Below are 18399 nucleotides of genomic sequence, written 5' to 3'. Positions count from 1 at the left end.
TATTGAACTTGTCTAGAATATTTATAATTATATTTGTTAATATACTGGACTGAGATTTGGGGGTATCTATCTATGGATAAGTCTTCTACGAAATTACTGAATGTCGTGTAAGGACAGTCATAGTTATACATGCATCTTGTACAAGACACACAGTTCTTGGAAGACTATAGATTATGGTGATATACATTTTGCATGACCTCTTAGTTTTATTAGTGTAATTGCCCAGTTGGGGGCAATATCAGATATAGTAGTGCAGTACTGAAAAGTATAAGTGAAAGGTTATCATCTGTAAAAGCAATAATTTTGCAGTTGCACTATATAATCCATGACTCGTGCTATTCCCACTTATCATTAATACAATCTACATGTATATATGTATTATGTATGTAAGGACACATGTTTATTTTATCTATTATTCAGAAATGCATGTTGTGATGGTCCAGGTTTAAAAGAATATCACTTCTTTGTATAATGGTACATGACAGAAATATGACAGAAATATAACCAAAGCTATCTATGTTTTATTTGTATTTGTGCTTCATATTTGGAGCTAAGTGGCAGGTACTGAATGACATGCTCAGTATCAGTGCAGTACACCAGGGTCCTACACTATTAACCTTGTAGCAGGGCTTTAAAACATACCAAGCAGCACAGACTGCCACTCAGAAAATACAATGAAGGCACCATGGCAGGAACCCTGAAAGTGTGCCATAGTGGTAGAGTGTACAGTCTCTTTGTCAGTGAAATATAGCACAACCCCAAGACATACCCTTTGGAACTTGCTGTCACCCATGATAAGATTAACTATGCATGGCAACAATGGGTAGCAGCACTTCCATAACTGTGCTTGCTGAGGTCTACTCTGCCATAGCTATGGTACAGTTAGTAGGATGGCTATCCTAATATAGCAGAATGAGGTGTAAGATTCATGAATGTCTTATGTACCACTCACTGCATCTCATATACATGCAGAGTAACAGTCATTTACATTTAATTTCATTACTGGGATACTTGCTCTTCCTGCTATCACCTTGCAGATATGTGATTGGCTATCCGGGGTCCATATCAGACACAGCTTTCCTTGAAAATCCCTATCAGTTTTGTTTTCCAGGGTTGGCAGTCCATCACAGATGTCTGCCATGCACTACATGGTGGTGCATCATCTGATGTTGCAGACAGCAGTCACACATGAGTGTCTCCCCTTACAGGTTTGACCCAAATGCCTCTGCATGCATGGACATGTTGCCCACGTGCACACAAAAAGAACTTCCCCTGCGTGGAGGCAGATGCATGGCTCAAAATGTAGCAAATTCAAGCTGGTGTTGGCAAGCCATGACTTTTTTATGATGCTGCAGGGCAACTGGCACTGGTAATGTAGGGCAAGCTGTTGTGTACTGCACTCCAGGTGTCACACTGGATGCTGACCTCATCTGCATATGTTGTCTGTTGCACAATTTTCCATACTGTTGCGTAACACATGGCTGCAACTGCCATGTGTCATGGCCCATCCTGACTGTGATGCTCATGGCTGTGACTGCCATGTGCCATGTCTTCGCCTGATTGTGATGCTCATGGCTGTGACTGCCATGTGCCATGGCCCAGCCTGATTGTGATGTTCATGGCTGTGACTGAAATGTGCCATGTCCCAGCCTGATTGTGATGCACATGGCTGTGACTGACATGTGTCATGGCCCATCCTGACTGTGATGCTCATGGCTGTGACTGACATGTTTCATGTCCCAGCCTGATTGTGATGCATGTGGCTGTGACTGAAATGTGCTCTATCCCAGCCTGATCACGATGCTCATAGCTGTGATTACCATATGCTATGTTCCAACCAGATCATAATGTTCATGGCTGTGGCAGTGGCTGCCATGTGCCATGTCCCAGCCAGATTTTGATGCTCTTGGCTGTTACTGCCATGTCCCAGCTTGAATGTGATTCACTCTAGCCTTGTGCATTGATTTCTCAATGTTTATTAATCTCACCATTAGAGTATGAATGCAAATCCAGTTCTGCTCCTACTGCTTACAATGTAAATGATTACTTGACTCTTTGAATTTTCTGGACTTGTTAATGTTCTCAGCAATTAAGATATATGGAGTATTGATAATACAGCAAAGTTTTAGCACTCACAAATGTGGAAAGCATTTCAGGTGGTGTAATCAGTGTGTCACCAGCATCTGGAAATCACTTTCTCTTGCTGTTCATTTTTAGTCAGTTCTTGTACAAGCAAAAAAGAGCGCTATCATACAGCTAATATGAAACACACTATTAAGTTAATATCTTTTGTACTGAACTACAGGAAACATGGCACTTTTTAAATTCACTGTGGAATATGAGGGAAGCTTGGAAGACTTAAAATGGGTATTTCATTGACAGATAAAACTTTGAAGATTAATGAATGGCAAATCCTACTATTTGTGTTCTGACTTTTCATAGATCCTAAAATACACACACAAAATATATATAAATACCTGTACTGATTAATTCAAATATCAGTAGGAAAAAGGTCAATACTAAGCAACATTTGTTTTGTTTTCTAATGTACTGGCCCTTATATAATAAAAATATGTTGAATGAAAAATATTCTGTAGTCACTAACATTGCCTCAGCATCATAACAAGCAAAATAAATGTATCACAATTACTGGTCAGAAAAAAATGGTGAACAAAAGGGAGGTTATGCTAGTAATCTCCAAAAGTCCTTTCTGTGGGTCAGAACAGAACTGCCACTTGCACATAGGTAATGTTCATAAAGAAAGCTGCTTCAAAATCCTCAGAAAATTCCACAGTTGAAATCTAACAGACAAATGTGTGTTTCTGGGTGCTTACTGTGCCATATGAAACAGGGCAGGAAATGCAGGAAACAGATTTAAGTGAATCAGCAGAACATCACTCTGGCAAAAACAAAACAATTACCCAATGGGTAGGTCACTTGTAAAATGTAGAAGGAAACACGAAACAGAGTACACATCCAATAGCTTCTTTAATCTGGCTCCATACACTAAACACTTTCACCATACAAATGGCATCTTCAGCACATCAGTCTGCGCTGGACATTAGCCGTCATGAGTTGATGAAGTACAACTTCGCATTCTTTGATGATAACACCCTTACAGGTCATAAGGCAAACAATAGAAAATATATGAGAATGAAGTGGGATGCAGTTAAACATGCAAATTATGTATAAATCCATATTTAGTGAGTCAAAGAAAAACAATGGATAAAAATGAACAACTGAAGACATGTTATAAAAAAACAAAATTGTTATGCACTAATAATAATGTGTGTACCTGGTATTATGAAATAGGTCCAAGTCATTTGTAACCAACTTTTTTTTAAACGTCCAGTGACAGCAATTGTTTTTTTAAAGCTATGTGTATGCAATGGGTGTAGCTCGCACACATGTATGCTTCTATGTGCTTAAATTGAGAAAAATCTTGCATTATCTGTATTTACAAACTTGGATTCCACTCAAGGATGTGGGGAGCATGCCTCAAGGATATCTGCCAACCTGTGATTTGGCAGCAATGGAAACACAAATAACAAGAAATGGTCTGGTTGTGTTATAAGAATTCTAGTTATACACAGAAGTTGAAACATTCTAAATAGAAAAGCTGTAAATCTAACGAGGTAATATACAGATAAAATATGGTTGTGAAAGGGGGCAAACATTTAATAACAAAATCAGGTAGTGAGAAGGGTAACTGGGGTACTAAATAAGGAGAGCAGGCAGGAAAGGGCTATGTGATAAAGCTGCATATTGGCAATCCAGTGATACCAAAGTAGAATGTGAAATATTCATAAAAGGAATACAATTATTTAATCAAAAGGGCATTTGCAGCAAAATGGTAGATGGATTGCAAGCAGGCAGGGCAAAAGAGATGTTACCTGTGCTGCAGGCTTCATGAAATATAGTTTTATTTTTCATTTTTTGGAGTGTACTTAAGAAGTAGCAATTTTACAAAAGGGATAGTGTTCAATAAAAAAGGATCAGGAATCATTACTTGACTGAAGGAGTGGTAAGCTCTTATAACAGTCTACTATATGATGAATTACATGTAGAAATTGCAACTTTAATTACTAGAGAAATTAACAGAGACTATATCAATAAACATTTAGGAACAAGGGACAAGATTCTACAATGTGTTTAGGTCCCAGAAATACAGACAATCATAATTTAATCAGAATGGTTGGGCTATTTCTTCTTTCTTCTTCTAATCATATTTTGTTTCTCTTATAAGCAGGAGTTTTCCTAACTTCGTCTAAAATTTACTGAAAGTAGGTTCCAAATCCTTAGCCCCCTGTCAAGTGATACATATCCTGTTACTGAAAGATCTTTGTATTTTACCTCCGGTTTTCTGCAGTGATTCATACCTCTCAACTGTCCAGATTTTCACAGAATGTCCAGATGTTTGCCTCATATTTTTTGGTATGTTCCTCAAATTAAAATTTGTGGTTTTCTGGCAAAGAACTGAGGAGTGAAGTCACTAAATCATGACATATATTTGAGTTTCAAACTTCATATCCTTCAGAAAAATGTATGCATCGACAAATCTTGTTATTCTAGCAACTTTCTAAATTTATAAGAGCAAAATTGAAAATCTATCCCTACCATTGTCTGCCCATTATTTTAGGCTTTGTCCAGATTTATTGAGCTAAGAGGTTGAGAGGTATGCTTATGGTGTTTAATAGAAGCAGCATGTTATGATCCTACTGCATGTTATGATCCTACTGCATACAAAGTCCTTATTATTAAATTATTATTGCAATTTAACTGTTGATCTACAATTTAATTAACTCTTGCTTTGTCTTTATTGATCATTAGATGCTGGTCATTTGTAGGAAGACAACATGGTGGACAAGACCTCTCCCTTGGTACAGGATGTGTTTATCATGGCATTGTCCAACATGAACTTCTGCATGCTCTGGGCTTTCATCATGAACAGAGCCGCAGTGACCGGGATAAGTTTGTTAACATCTACTTGCAAAATGTTATAAAAGGTATGTCTGATCTGCGACCAATCAAATTGTGCAATGTATTCAAAATTAGTAGTAAGAAGCTATAAAAGCAACATTCTGTTTACTGATCACCCCAGTAAACAAACTAAATAAATAGTTACATGCATAAAAAAACTCAGACTAGAAGACATAGAATACAGCCACATTTCTTAGCGTTCATAATATTTTAGCAGTTCTAGAAGAAATTGGTGCTTATGGTTTTGCAGTCAACAGTCAATGCCTAAAAACAGTTTAGAAAGCATAGTAATAAGGACCAACTGAGTGTATATTCCATTTATCTATACTTCTTTTCAATAATATTTATTTGTGAAAAAAGCTGAATGTATATATCTCTTCCTCTGAGTTCTGTCAGTGCCCACTTGTATATAATTCTTCTTCTTCTTTCGGCTTTTCCTGGTTAGGGGTTGCCACAGCGGATCATCCGTCCGCTCATGATTGGCAGTGGAGTTTTATAGTGTCGAGTTGCCAGCCCGATTCCCAACCTTCCACAAAAGGCATACACATGCACGCACTCACACCTAGGGCCAATTTAGAGTGTCCAATCCACCTACTGCATGTCTTTGGGATGTGGGAGGAAACCGGAGCACCTGGAGGAAACCCACGCGACCACAGGGAGGACATGCAGACTCTGCACAGAAGGCACCCCAGCCAAGAATCGAACCGGAGAACCTCTTGCTGTGAGGTGACAATGCTAACCGCTGCACCACCGTGGCCGCCCCGCCCACTTGTATATAATTCTTAGGCTATAATCTTCTCTTCTGACTTCTCTGCCTGTTGCCTATGGAGTTGATAATTCATTACAGTAAAAACAGAGTATTTTGATTTTAGATGAGTACTGTAGTTGACCCCCATGCATTGCACACCATTGCAGCATTTGCCCTATCTCTTCTCCCATCCATCACATGCATCCCTGTATATCTTTCTTTGGCCTACTAAAACCACTTTCCATGCATTCTGGGAGTGTCACTGTAGTGCCTGTGAAATGTATTTCCTTAAGCTAGATTTGAACTCATCCTCTCTCCATCTAATTACAGCTACTAACTTCATCTCCCCTTCTCCCCTTATTCAGTAAGACCACATCTCCAACCACCAATATAATGACATAACATTCCCAAATTATTCTTTCTTCTTTTCTCTAATCTTCTGTTCTTTGGGGGACACATTAAGTTACCAAAATATCTCCCCATACCTCATCCCCCATCCCCTCTGCTCCTCCCCATCCTTTAAGTTAGTTCCATCACTTTCTACCAGCCAATTTACCTTCATCTGAAGCACTACTGAAATTGATACTACTCATGAGATGGGGGCTTAAAGTCTTCTGAAAATGAGAACATTTCATAAATGGGAATAAAAATGAGAGTGAACCCCAGCCACCCACTGGACTGTAAACCCCAGCCACCCACTGGAGTGTAAACCCCAGCCACCCACTGGAGTGTAAACCCCAGCCACCCACTGGACTGTAAACCCCAGTCACCCACTGGACTGTAAACCCCAGCCACCCACTGGACTGTAAACCCCAGCCACCCACTGGAGTGTAAACCCCAGCCACCCACTGGAGTGTAAACCCCAGTCACCCACTAGACTGTAAACCCCAGCCACCCACTGGACTGTAAACCCCAGCCACCCACTGGAGTGTAAACCCCAGCCACCCACTGGACTGTAAACCGCAGTCACCCACTGGACTGTAAACCCCAGTCACCCACTGGACTGTAAACCCCAGCCACCCACTGGACTGTAAACCCCAGCCACCCACTGGACTGTAAACCCCAGCCACCCACTGGACTGTAAACCCCAGCCACCCACTGGACTGTAAACCCCAGCCACCCACTGGACTGTAAACCCCAGCCACCCACTGGACTGTAAACCCCAGCTACCCACTGGACTGTAAACCCCAGCCACCCACTGGACTGCCAACTGACTCACAGATAGGATGCAGATAATTAAATAGGGGGAAGTTATCCTCACAAAGAAACCAGTCACCAGAGTTGCATCCCCAGGCTTCTCTGCTAGAATTTTTCCTGTTTGACATTGTCTTTTACTTCAGAAAAGTAGATGCCAAAGGATTCTGACTAACTAAGTTTGGAGATGACTACAAGCTAAGAGCAGTCATTGAATTCTCAAATGAATTAGTCACCCTGCAAGAAGGTTTGTCTCAAATAGATAACTAGTGCCAAAATTATGGACTGAAGCTAAATGCAAGAAAATGCATTATTGTATCCTTTTGAAGACATCTGCCCTAGGGAACTACCACATTGATGATACATCCCTAAAAGCTGAGCCAATTCTTCAGATTTTGGGAACTTATGTGGACAGCAACTTAACATTTGACAAACGTGTCCATTGTTGTAAGAAATTCCTTCTATATTGCACAGTTTATAAACAAAAGAATTATGTCTAGATCTAGGAATACTATTGTCCCACTTTACTAAGCCCTCATTAGACCAGTCATTGAATATTATGTCCCTTTGGCAAGAATCTGTCCAGACACATACAACAACTGGAATGCCCACAGAGATACCTCACTAAAAGGATAAAGTCCTAAACAGCATGTCTTACTTGGACCAGCTCAAAGCCCTGTCACTATACTCAGCATCCTACAGACTGATAAGAGGTGACTTCTGCAAAGCCCTGTCACTATACTCAGCATCCTACAGACTGATAAGAGGTGACTTGTGCAAAGCCCTGTCACTATACTCAGCATCCTACAGACTGATAAGAGGTGACTTGTGCAAAGCCCTGTCACTATACTCAGCATCCTACAGACTGATAAGAGGTGACTTGTGCAAAGCCCTGTCACTATACTCAGCATCCTACAGACTGATAAGAGGTGACTTGTGCAAAGCCCTGTCACTGTACTCAGCATCCTACAGACTGATAAGAGGTGACTTGTGCAAAGCCCTGTCACTATACTCAGCATCCTACAGACTGATAAGAGGTGACTTGTGCAAAGCCCTGTCACTATACTCCGCATCCTACAGACTGATAAGAGGTGACTTGTGTCTGGCATACAAGGCATCCTCTAACCCCATACTGATGGATTCAGCAAGTCAACTGGCATCAGAAATATTTGGTCTAGGGATCTAAACTTCTGCAAAATCAACAGAATGATTTGGAGGGACAGATATATCTCACAGAGGATATCCCTGTTATAGAACAGACTCCCCATCCACATAAAACCAATCTCCTCCCTGTCCATTTTCAACTGCAATTTAGATCTATGGATGGGAAACAGATATTTTCCAAAAGGACTGCCACTTGTACTTCTTATGGACAGAGGCAGCATCTAAATGCTTTATCCCATACTTGGGTTCCCTCAAATTATCTGTGGCATGATCTCAGTTATTCCCATTAGGGGTAATATATAAGCATTGACCATGGAATGGGTAAGGCCATTGACCATGGGATGGGTAAGGCCATTGACCATGGGATGGGTAAGGCCATTGTGTGACCAAATGGGATGGGTTACTTCAAGCACAAAAAGGGAAGTTGTCTATAGATATAAAACTCACAAGGGCAGCTAGCCTAGTACTTACCTATGAACCTGTGAGACGACTCCATCATCTTGTTGATATTCACTGCTGTCCTTTTATCTTGCACTATGTGTTTCAGCCTAAGGATGAATACGCACCTCCAGAGCATTTTTTATGTCCTTCATAGGGTTACCTCTATAAAGTATTTATGTCTGCATGAATGTTTTCCTAGATTTGCCCAACAAAGTTCATCAAAGTCCTTTTCTATTTTTTTTTTTGGGCTCATTAAAAAAAACTGGGCCAGGAAGTGAAAGCACATATTTGTAGTAGCTAAACTTTGATATTAATCCTCTACACAGTGATGATATTTAATATTTGTGCAAGTAGGTTCTCTAACTTTATAATGAGATTTTAATAAAACTGTAAAGAGTGGCAACCATTTTCACATAATTTTGTTTTTGCTACCACATTTTCCCCTTTGCACAGTGCTTTTTGTTGTCTGTTTTCTCCTTCCTTTTTCTCTAATGACTTAAATTAATGTTAGTTAAATCCATGATTTCAGTGATTATCTCTATTTTCAGACCACATCCTTTGTCCAGCAATATGCAGCTATAAAAAAAAAAAAAAAAAAAATGTTTTATTATTCCCTTTCTTTTATCAGATAACTGAAGTTACTTTTCTTGCTGTTGTGCAGCATGTTTCTTCTATCATTCTTGTGCACTCTCAGGCATGTGTGGACATTTTACTTTATATGGGTTGCAGAAGATAGTTTGCTCCAGTTCTGGAAGGTCAAATTTTACTAGTATGTAAACATTCTCCTATAGGACAACTCCAGTGACAGTTATCATTTTACGCCATTCTTGATTTTAAAATGTTCTGTGTAAACCTGTATGAGTACTTGGAACATTACACGAGCTTTAGGAAAGAAGGAAGAATGAAAGTCTGAATTTTGCTGCTGTTTGTTCGTTATGTTGTTAAGTTTTTGACTAAGAAGAAAGTTAAATGTTTTGTGCCATTTGCCATCTGAGCTATCAGAGGTACAATAGTTTGCTCAGCTTAAGGATTGTATGAGTTCATTCTATTCTCCTCTATGTGGCTTATGCCCGATGCTAAAAAGAATATTGTTATGTTTAGCATTATAACACAATAAAAAATATAGCATAGTGATTGAAAATGTGCATTTTTTCTGCATGTTGTACACAGCATAAGGGGTACATGTGAAAAGTAGACAGCCAAATGGAACAGCATAGGCAAGACAACTTCACTTTTCATAATAATTCATAAAATGGCAAGTAATAGAAATAAAGCTTCAGCAACTGGATATTTGTTCCTCATACATGCAGCACTGGCACACACACACACACACACACACACACACACACACACACACACACACACACACACATACACACATACACACACACACATGGTTGTCATCATATACGAAATATCATATCCAAAATTTGGTTTACCATCAAATTGTGGAAATACAGTTTGATGAAAACAGGTTGTATTCATTTTTGCTTTGTTCAAGTTTTTTGTATGATTTCTACTGGTAGCTGTCAGTTAGTTGCCTCACTTAAAACACAGTCACACAGCACAAAGGTATGCAGCACTGCTGTGAGCTGTCTCTGTAGCCATGCTAGATGCTAATCAAGCATTCAAAGACAGGCACATGCTATTTAGCCATGTACTCATCCCTGGAAGTACCTATAGTAAGGCATGTGTACAACCAGTAATTCGGTGGATTGCTTGTCTGCACCAAGTAGCACACATGCTTCCTGTCACCTGTGATAATGAATATGGTCAAAAGGCCATGTTCATCCATTGCAGTAGAGGTAAGCACCAGGGAGTTTAGTAATCAGGTAGTGTTAGGAGATGTGTATCTGTGTATATGTGAGGGGACTCGTGCTCATGTGCGAGTGTGTGTGTGTGTGTGTGTGTGTGTGTGTGTGTGTGTGTGTGTGTGTGTGTGTGTGTGTGTGTGTATATATATATATATATACGTGTGTTTGCCTGGGAAGTCACAGTAGGAGGGTTAAGTAGGCAGGCAAGTGAGTGAGTGTATGTGTGTGTGTGTGTGTGTGTGTGTGTGTGTGTGTGTGTGTGTGTGTGTGTGTGTGTGTGTGTGTGTGTGTGTGTGTGTGCATCTTTTTGTGCTTAGAATGAGTGAGTGGGGGTGTTGAGGTGGCTGTCATACTTCCACATACCTCTAGATTAATAAGCAAAACCTACAACATTGATTTACAACTAGCAGCCAGGGAAAACACTGAAGACTTTGGATTGCAGAGGATCACTAGCCACCAGGGAGAACACTAAAGATGTCATTCAGGGGACCACTAGCCACCAGGAAGAACACTAAAGATGACGGTCAGGGAACCACTAGCCACCAGGGAAAACACAAGAGATGTCAGTCAGGAGACCACTACCCACCAGAGAGAACACTAAAGATGCCAGTCAGGGGACCACTAGCCACCAGGGAGAACATTAAAGATGTGAGTCAGGAAAGAACACTTTACTGCTGCGCCTTAACAGCACTTATACAAGACATGTATAGAAGAAACTCCAGCACCCAGGCAGTGCCTTAACTGCACTTGCATATAATGTGGGTCAGGGGAACACAATATGCCAAGGAATCTCTATATAGTGTGCTTTAAAGGCACTTAATAAAACCAAAATGTTTAGTGGGAAATCACTAGACTCCAGGGATACTATAAGTAGTGCACCTTAAAGGCACCAAAAAGGATTACTATGTTGTAATCACCCACTTCTCACAGAGGGTATTAGTCTTCTGCACCACCCCTAGGTGCCAGGGATATAACACAAAACATATATAATCTCACTGAAACTGTGTAACTAACTCAAAAAGTATGAAAAATCAGTCCAGGCCACCAGTAAAAACGTAGAAACTTTATATAATTCCAATAAAATATGCCAATGAATGCTTTCGTCTCCTACGAGACTTCATCAGATAAAACTTAAAAAGTGCTGCCATACTTTATATAGAAATCATTGCTATCAATTAAGTCCAATTAAAATTTTTAAAGCACCATGCTATAAATTCAATCCTTGTTACCTTCAATATTTGTCTAAAGTGTATATTTAATATCATATCAAGTAATCCATGTGCAAACATTGTAAAAATATCTAAAATTCTATACAATACATAGAGAATGTGCAATATTGTTTCATACCCTATGTGCTTTAGCTGTCAATACTGGCTTTATACTAACATATTCGTTTAGACCAGGAAAAATATTAGCCCTCAGTCTTAATTGCCATTTTAATTCCCTATTTAACAATCCATTTTTCATGTCACCTCCCCTGTTATTATGTTTAACCGTATCAATAATTCCAAACCTAAAACCCTTGAAAGCCTGACAGGAAACAGAGTGTTTGTACAAGGCACTAGTGTCCTTACCTATTCTTATGTCGTATAAATGTTCCCCCATTCTTTCTTTCAATGTTCTTTCAGTCTTCCCTATATAGAATGCTTTGCATTCTATACAGACGGCCAAATAGACTAACATTCTGGTGTTACAATTACCCTTGCAAAATTTCACTAAACTGTTAAGTCCATTGTTCAAGTGTATACTATCCTCCTTGTATATGTGTGAACAAAAATTACATCTGCCACATCCATTGGTTGCCTTTTTTATTTTAACCTGTTCTTCCGTCTTTTCGAACAATCTTTTGAAATTCTTTCCTGTCTTGTATGTAAAAGTAGGTTGTTTACCCACTACCTCATAAGTTCTCTGCTCATTTTAAGCAAACTCCAGTTAGCTCTAACGATTTGGGTAAAAAATGTCAGTAAATGTGTTGTATTCCATGACACATGTCCCCCAAAACTTATTACTTTGTTGTATATTCAGTTTGTTCTCTCCAGAAAAAGTCCCAACAATGCTTTATATCTATTTCCCCAGCCTCTATACACCTCATCCAATGTTTTCCATACCAACTCCTTGGGGTAACCCCTTTCCAGAAATTTATTTCCTAAAAAAATAAATTCACCAGCTAAATCCTTAAATTCAGAGGTCATCCTGGCTATTCTGACTGCTTGCCCCTTGATTAAACTTCTTTTTTGAACCCAAGGATGGTTGCTATCATAAAGTAAATACCCATTGCACCAGGTGTCTTTTCGGTATATATTAGACTTGAATCCATTGTGAGTCTTCGTTATAGTGATGTCAAGATAGTTTATGCTGACCTCATCACTGGAGTGTGTAAAGGAGAGAAAATTAGTACTATTGTTTAGATATTCCATGAAAGACTTGATAGTCTGTTTGTTACCTTCCCAGATTACAAAAATATCGTCCAGAAATCTAAGGTACAATTTAATGTGTTTTTGGAAGGCACTATTAAACACATATCTGTTCTCTCACTCCAACATAACCAAGTTGGTGTAGACGGGGGCACATGCTGCCCCCATCGCTACTCCACTGATTTGTTGGAAATACTCTCCCTGGAAACTTATGAAATTGTTATCTAAAACTATTTCCATAAGTTCCAAAATTGTAGGAATATTCTCCTTGGGTAGTGATGAGTATTTGTATATACTATCACTAAAATATTCGTACCCCACCTCACGTGGTATGCTTGTAAATAAATCTTTGACATCAGTAGTCAGAAAACAATAAAATTCCACCCATACCTCTTAATTTACTTAAGAACTCCCATGAGTCTCTGATCAAGTGTGGAGTCATAGTTACTATTTCTTTAGTGCAGTGGTCTATGTAAACAGCCAAAGGATGAGTCTTAAAATTTTTTGCCGAAACAATAGGCCTAAAAGGAGGCTCTACTATAGATTTATGTATTTTGGGCATCCCAAAAAAATTAGGAATTGTTGGATGAATTTGCCTCAAATATTTGTACGTTTTATCATCAGTTCTATCCTCCACTAGATATTCTTCCAGGAGAGAATCAATCCTTCTGTAGGCAATGTGTACTTCATTAAGGGACACAGGAGAATAGGTGTTTGTATCCAATAATATGTTCATTAGTGCATTTATATATTCCTCATTACCATATAGGACTATTCCTCCTCCTTTATCCGGTTTCATGATACGGAGATCTCCCTGAGTTTGTAAATACCATAATAACTTCTCCTCACCATCACTGAGATTTTGATGTCCCATATTCCGTCTATTCTGAAAATGTGCTGCATAAATTTCGTCCGTGACTATTTTTTCGAACATCAATAAAGCCGGATGTAAGGGAGGGTTGAAAGTACTAGCTCTAACTAAACTTTTGTTTTCCATATAATTAACTTCTACATTGTTTTTACACACAAATTTCAAATTCAGCTTTCTAAGGTATAACTTCAGGTCCACTAATAAATCAGCTACATCTCCATAGCTCGTTTTCACAAACTTAAATCCCTTCAAAAAAAGTTCAAAGTGCTGCTTACCCAGAGCACAGGTGGTATAATTAAAGATTTTAAATCCTTTGTATTCTGAGACAATAGCATCACTATTCACAACTATTTCTGTTTCCCCTTCATCCCCACTTTTTTCCAACCCTGTTTGGTCCCATGTGGGCTGATTGGATAATCTGCTTCTGAAGGAAACCTGATTTTCTTGGCCAGACGTTCCGATCTCCTGGATAATAAAAAATCTTCCTGGGGTACAGAAAATGTGTCTAACTCATCAAGGGCCCTGTGGTCATTACCTCCATAATTGTTATTACTTCCATCAAAATGTATTCTGTGCTCTAAAACAGCATCACCATACCTATTTTGGTAGTGATAATTGTCCTTTATTTTGTTCTTTTGTTGTTTAATGTGATTGAAAGGGCCTGGATACATTTTACCTGTGTGATATTGTTGTTTCTCTCTAATAAACTTTTTCTGTTTTCTAAGATAGATTTTTTTGTTTCCTACCATCTATTCTATGCAAAATCTTGTTATACAACTGCTCGTATTCCTTAAATAGTAAATCCTTTAAAATGTCCCCATTCAATTTATTAATTTCCTTGGTCAATTTCAATAACATATTTTCATTATATTTAATCATCTTGGTAATCAAACCCAACCCACATTCGTCAAACAAACTGTGAAACTCCTGTAAAACTGTGTCAGAATATTCAATGCCAAAAGGATATTTATATAATCTCAGTCCTTGGGGCACTACCTTATGACTGATACAGCAATGTAAATAACTGTTGTCAACCTGTAAACATTTGTATTTAAACAATTTCTTTTCAAAAATAAAAATCAAGTCTTTCAAACTAGGCTCATCAAAAGGGTCATTGCCCTGTCCATGGCCTTCCGTATTGATGTTGCAGGCAGAAAAAGAACCTGCAAAATCATAGTTCCTTTCCATAATATCTTTAAAACGCAAAATGCACGCCGATTTAGGAGGAAAATGAACTTCCATGTTCTCAGAAAAATTAGGAATCCTATTCCCATTACTATTACACAATGGTTTAGAATTAACAGTACCTTTTGATTTTGTAAATGTCCGCTGAACTGGTCGGCCTTGAAGGTGAACCGCTCCGTTGTTTCCTTGGTTTGAAATGTTATGGACCACTCGCTTGCCCTTGCTAGTATTCCCAGATCGTTGTAAAATGCCACTGTCATCCGTCACATATACAAGGAGGATAGTATACACTTGAACAATGGACTTAACAGTTTAGTGAAATTTTGCAATGGTAATTGTAACACCAGAATGTTAGTCTATTTGGCCGTCTGACTATGTTAGTATAAAGCCAGTATTGACAGCTAAAGCACATAGGGTATGAAACAATATTGCACATTCTCTATGTATTGTATAGAATTTTAGATATTTTTACAATGTTTGCACATGGATTACTTAATATGATATTAAATATACACTTAAGACAAATATTGAAGGTAACAAGGATTGAATTTATAGCATGGTGCTTTAAAAATTTTAATTGGACTTAATTGATAGCAGCAATGATTTCTATATAAAGTATGGCAGCACTTTTTAAGTTTTATCTGATGAAGTCTCGTAGGAGACGAAAGCGCTCATTGGCATATTTTATTGGAATTATATAAAGTTTCTACGTTTTTACTGGTGGCCTGGACTGATTTTTCATACAAAACATATATAAGCCCTGGGAAAAAAGTAAACAACGAAGGTTGAAAAAGGCTTTATTGATTCAGATGGGTAACTGGGGCAGAGCCTGATCCAAATGGATCTAGTTCAGTCTCAGTCTGGACAAATATAAATGACTGTAGGCAAGCAAGTTAACAAGAAGTATTATGAATACAAACCAAATGTGTGAAGATAGAAATTAATCTGTAACAGCAATAATAACAAAGTGCACGGTATAAGGGGCAATAGGAATGGATGGTTAGAATAAGGAGTGAAATAGTGAAGGGTTAGAGCAGAAAGCCAAAAGATAGCAAAACTGAGGTAAGGGGCACAAAGCAATTAACTATATATAATATCTGCAATGTGGAAGTGAGGTCTCATATTAGTGTAAGGAAAACAATGTCACACTGGTGAAGGGTAGAGTGTGGGATTTGGTGATGTGTCCAGAGGGAAAGTATTTGAAAATTCACTCAGTCTTGAGATGATCTTTAAGCTGAGCATGGAACAGAGTACCCTCACCACAGAAAACATCATCAATAACCCAGTAAGCTAGCTGTTAAGTTAGTCCAGCAAGGCTTTTTAACATACACTGAGGAGCCTGGGCATTATTCAGTGCCTGCAACAGGTCATGAGTTACAAGGCTGAGGTACAGGAAACATACAGCATACCTCTAAACCTTGCTGTACACAAAATTTAGACAAAGCCAAGCATGATGGTGGGACAAAGACACTTGATGAGGTCAGATTTTATTTATCCTACAAACTTAGAATGTTGGTAGTATAACAGCATTATGATGCATTCTTGTGGATGAGGGGAAGGGGTGCTGTCCAAACATGATGCATTGGCCCCTTTGTTAACTACCATAGGAAAGTGCTGATCTTCTCCTGTGGTAGTTAACAGCAATTTAGCGACACGCAAATTAGCTGATAATGAGGTCTTTCCTCATTGCAGCTAGTAAGTTTTTGAATATGACAGCATCATGGAAACAGCATTTTACTGCAGCCCTTAATGCATTTTTTTCTAAATCCCCAGTCATGTCTTTTTAGAAAGTGTAACAAATATGTATATAACAGATGTTGTCTAAAATCATTGAGGTCTATATTGCAAACTGAATTTCTGGAACTTCTGTCTACTAAATAATATACTATAATATAATATAATATAATATAATATAATATAATATAATATAGTAATCACTTTAACTAGATTAGTAGCATTTAAAGGCCCTACAGTCAGCACTGTCAATTCATTTTAACTTTATTTTAGAATTATGTTTGCAATTTTTAGTTGAATGGTTTAGTTACATTTTTAATTAGTCTGTTGTTAGTTTAGAAAGTTAAAATTAAGAAATGTTACTGGTAATGCCATTTTCTGACTGACCACTTGTAGTTATTGCCATCTTTACTCTTTTTTGTTCACTTTTAACATTTTGTCTTTCAAAAAACACAATTTGCATCTCTAGGGTATGGTTTAGGTGGGCAGCATTGATTTTTATGGGTTATGAGTACATTTTGTTTGTGTGTGCAGTTTATAAAATGTGTTATTCTGATGTAATGCAAAATATGGTGCACATTTCACTGTATATGCCAAGAATGTAGCTAAACCACTGGTGACACACCTATTGTGCAGTTAATCTTTTAATGATATTTCAGGACTGTACACTAGATAAATACATATTATCTACACAGTCACTACATATGTGTCTTTGTAGCACACCTTTTGGCAGTGTACATCTAGGTGGTACATCTGAATGTGTGTGTGTGTGTGTTTTAATGTATGGGTCAAAGTAAAGCACGACCAGTTATCTTGACATCCATACTTACAACACAAAACTTAAGATCATAGAAAGTCATAATTGTTAGTAGTGCAAACAACTTTAGCTGTGTTGATATACTACAGGTTACAGAAAAAAAAGTATAACATAAAGGGGGTTGGGTTTGACATAGTGGTAAATGTGCTTACCTCACAGACACAAGATACAAGGTTTGATTCTCACCTTTAAGGAAAATTAGCTAGGCTCAAAATGACCTATCCATGAACCTAAATATTTTGCAGCCTCAATGTTGTACAGTATTTAGCACTGCCCCACAGACGGCCAAAAAGTTTAGAAGTTTCTAGACCTTTCACTCTGATACACACACACACACACACACACACACACACACACACACACACACACACACACACACACACACACACACACACACTTTTGTCATTTGGTTGTGAATGCAAACATACCTTTCAACCTCTTACAGCAAGAGATCTGAACAAAGCCATACATCAACTGGGGGATAAAGGCCCAAAAATATGGACAATTTTAAATATTACTCTTACAAATTTAGAAAATTGATAGAGGAACAGGTTTTATTATGAATTTTCTGAAGGGTATGAAGTCTGAAACTCAAAAGTATGCCATTATTTTCTGACTTCAATCTTTAATGATTAGCCAGTGATTTGCCAAAAAAACACAATTTATGAAAAACAGACCAAAAATGTGAGGCAAAAAATCTGTACAGTTGAGAGGTATGACCGCAAAGTGTACTAACACTTCTGAGGCTGCTAAATTGTTGCTATTCTATGGATTTTTAAAGACAGCAATGTATTTTGCAGCCTGACAACCCATCTGAGCTTTTAGAGGTGCATAGAGAAAGTTGTTATACACTTTTATAAGCTATTGTGTAACTGAGTTTTGGTTTTGCTGATTCTGGGCTGTGATCAGTACACTCCAAGTACTATATAAGCATGCATGCACACATATCTAAATCTATGTATGTATATATCTGTATTTATATCTATGTCTATATCTGTATTTATATAGACAGAGGCATAGATAGACAGACATAATAC

The 18399-nt window shown here is 38.2% G+C and overlaps 1 protein-coding gene across 2 annotated transcripts in view; it reads left to right on the top strand.

Annotated features, from left to right (window-relative positions):
* Window positions 1–18399, top strand: part of LOC122810859 (high choriolytic enzyme 1-like) — a 200410-nt gene that overhangs the window by 134769 nt on the left and 47242 nt on the right. For both annotated transcript variants that reach the window (XM_044082410.1, XM_044082409.1), the window contains exon 6: window positions 4831–5006. In XM_044082410.1, coding sequence (XP_043938345.1) covers window positions 4831–5006 — 176 coding nt within the window. The remainder of the gene's footprint in view (window positions 1–4830; window positions 5007–18399) is intronic.

This window comes from Protopterus annectens, chromosome 9.part0, assembly GCF_019279795.1.
Source record: "Protopterus annectens isolate FY-2018-M chromosome 9.part0, PAN1.0, whole genome shotgun sequence".
Lineage (NCBI taxonomy): Eukaryota > Metazoa > Chordata > Ceratodontiformes > Protopteridae > Protopterus > Protopterus annectens.
This window is presented reverse-complemented; position numbering and strand designations above follow the sequence as displayed.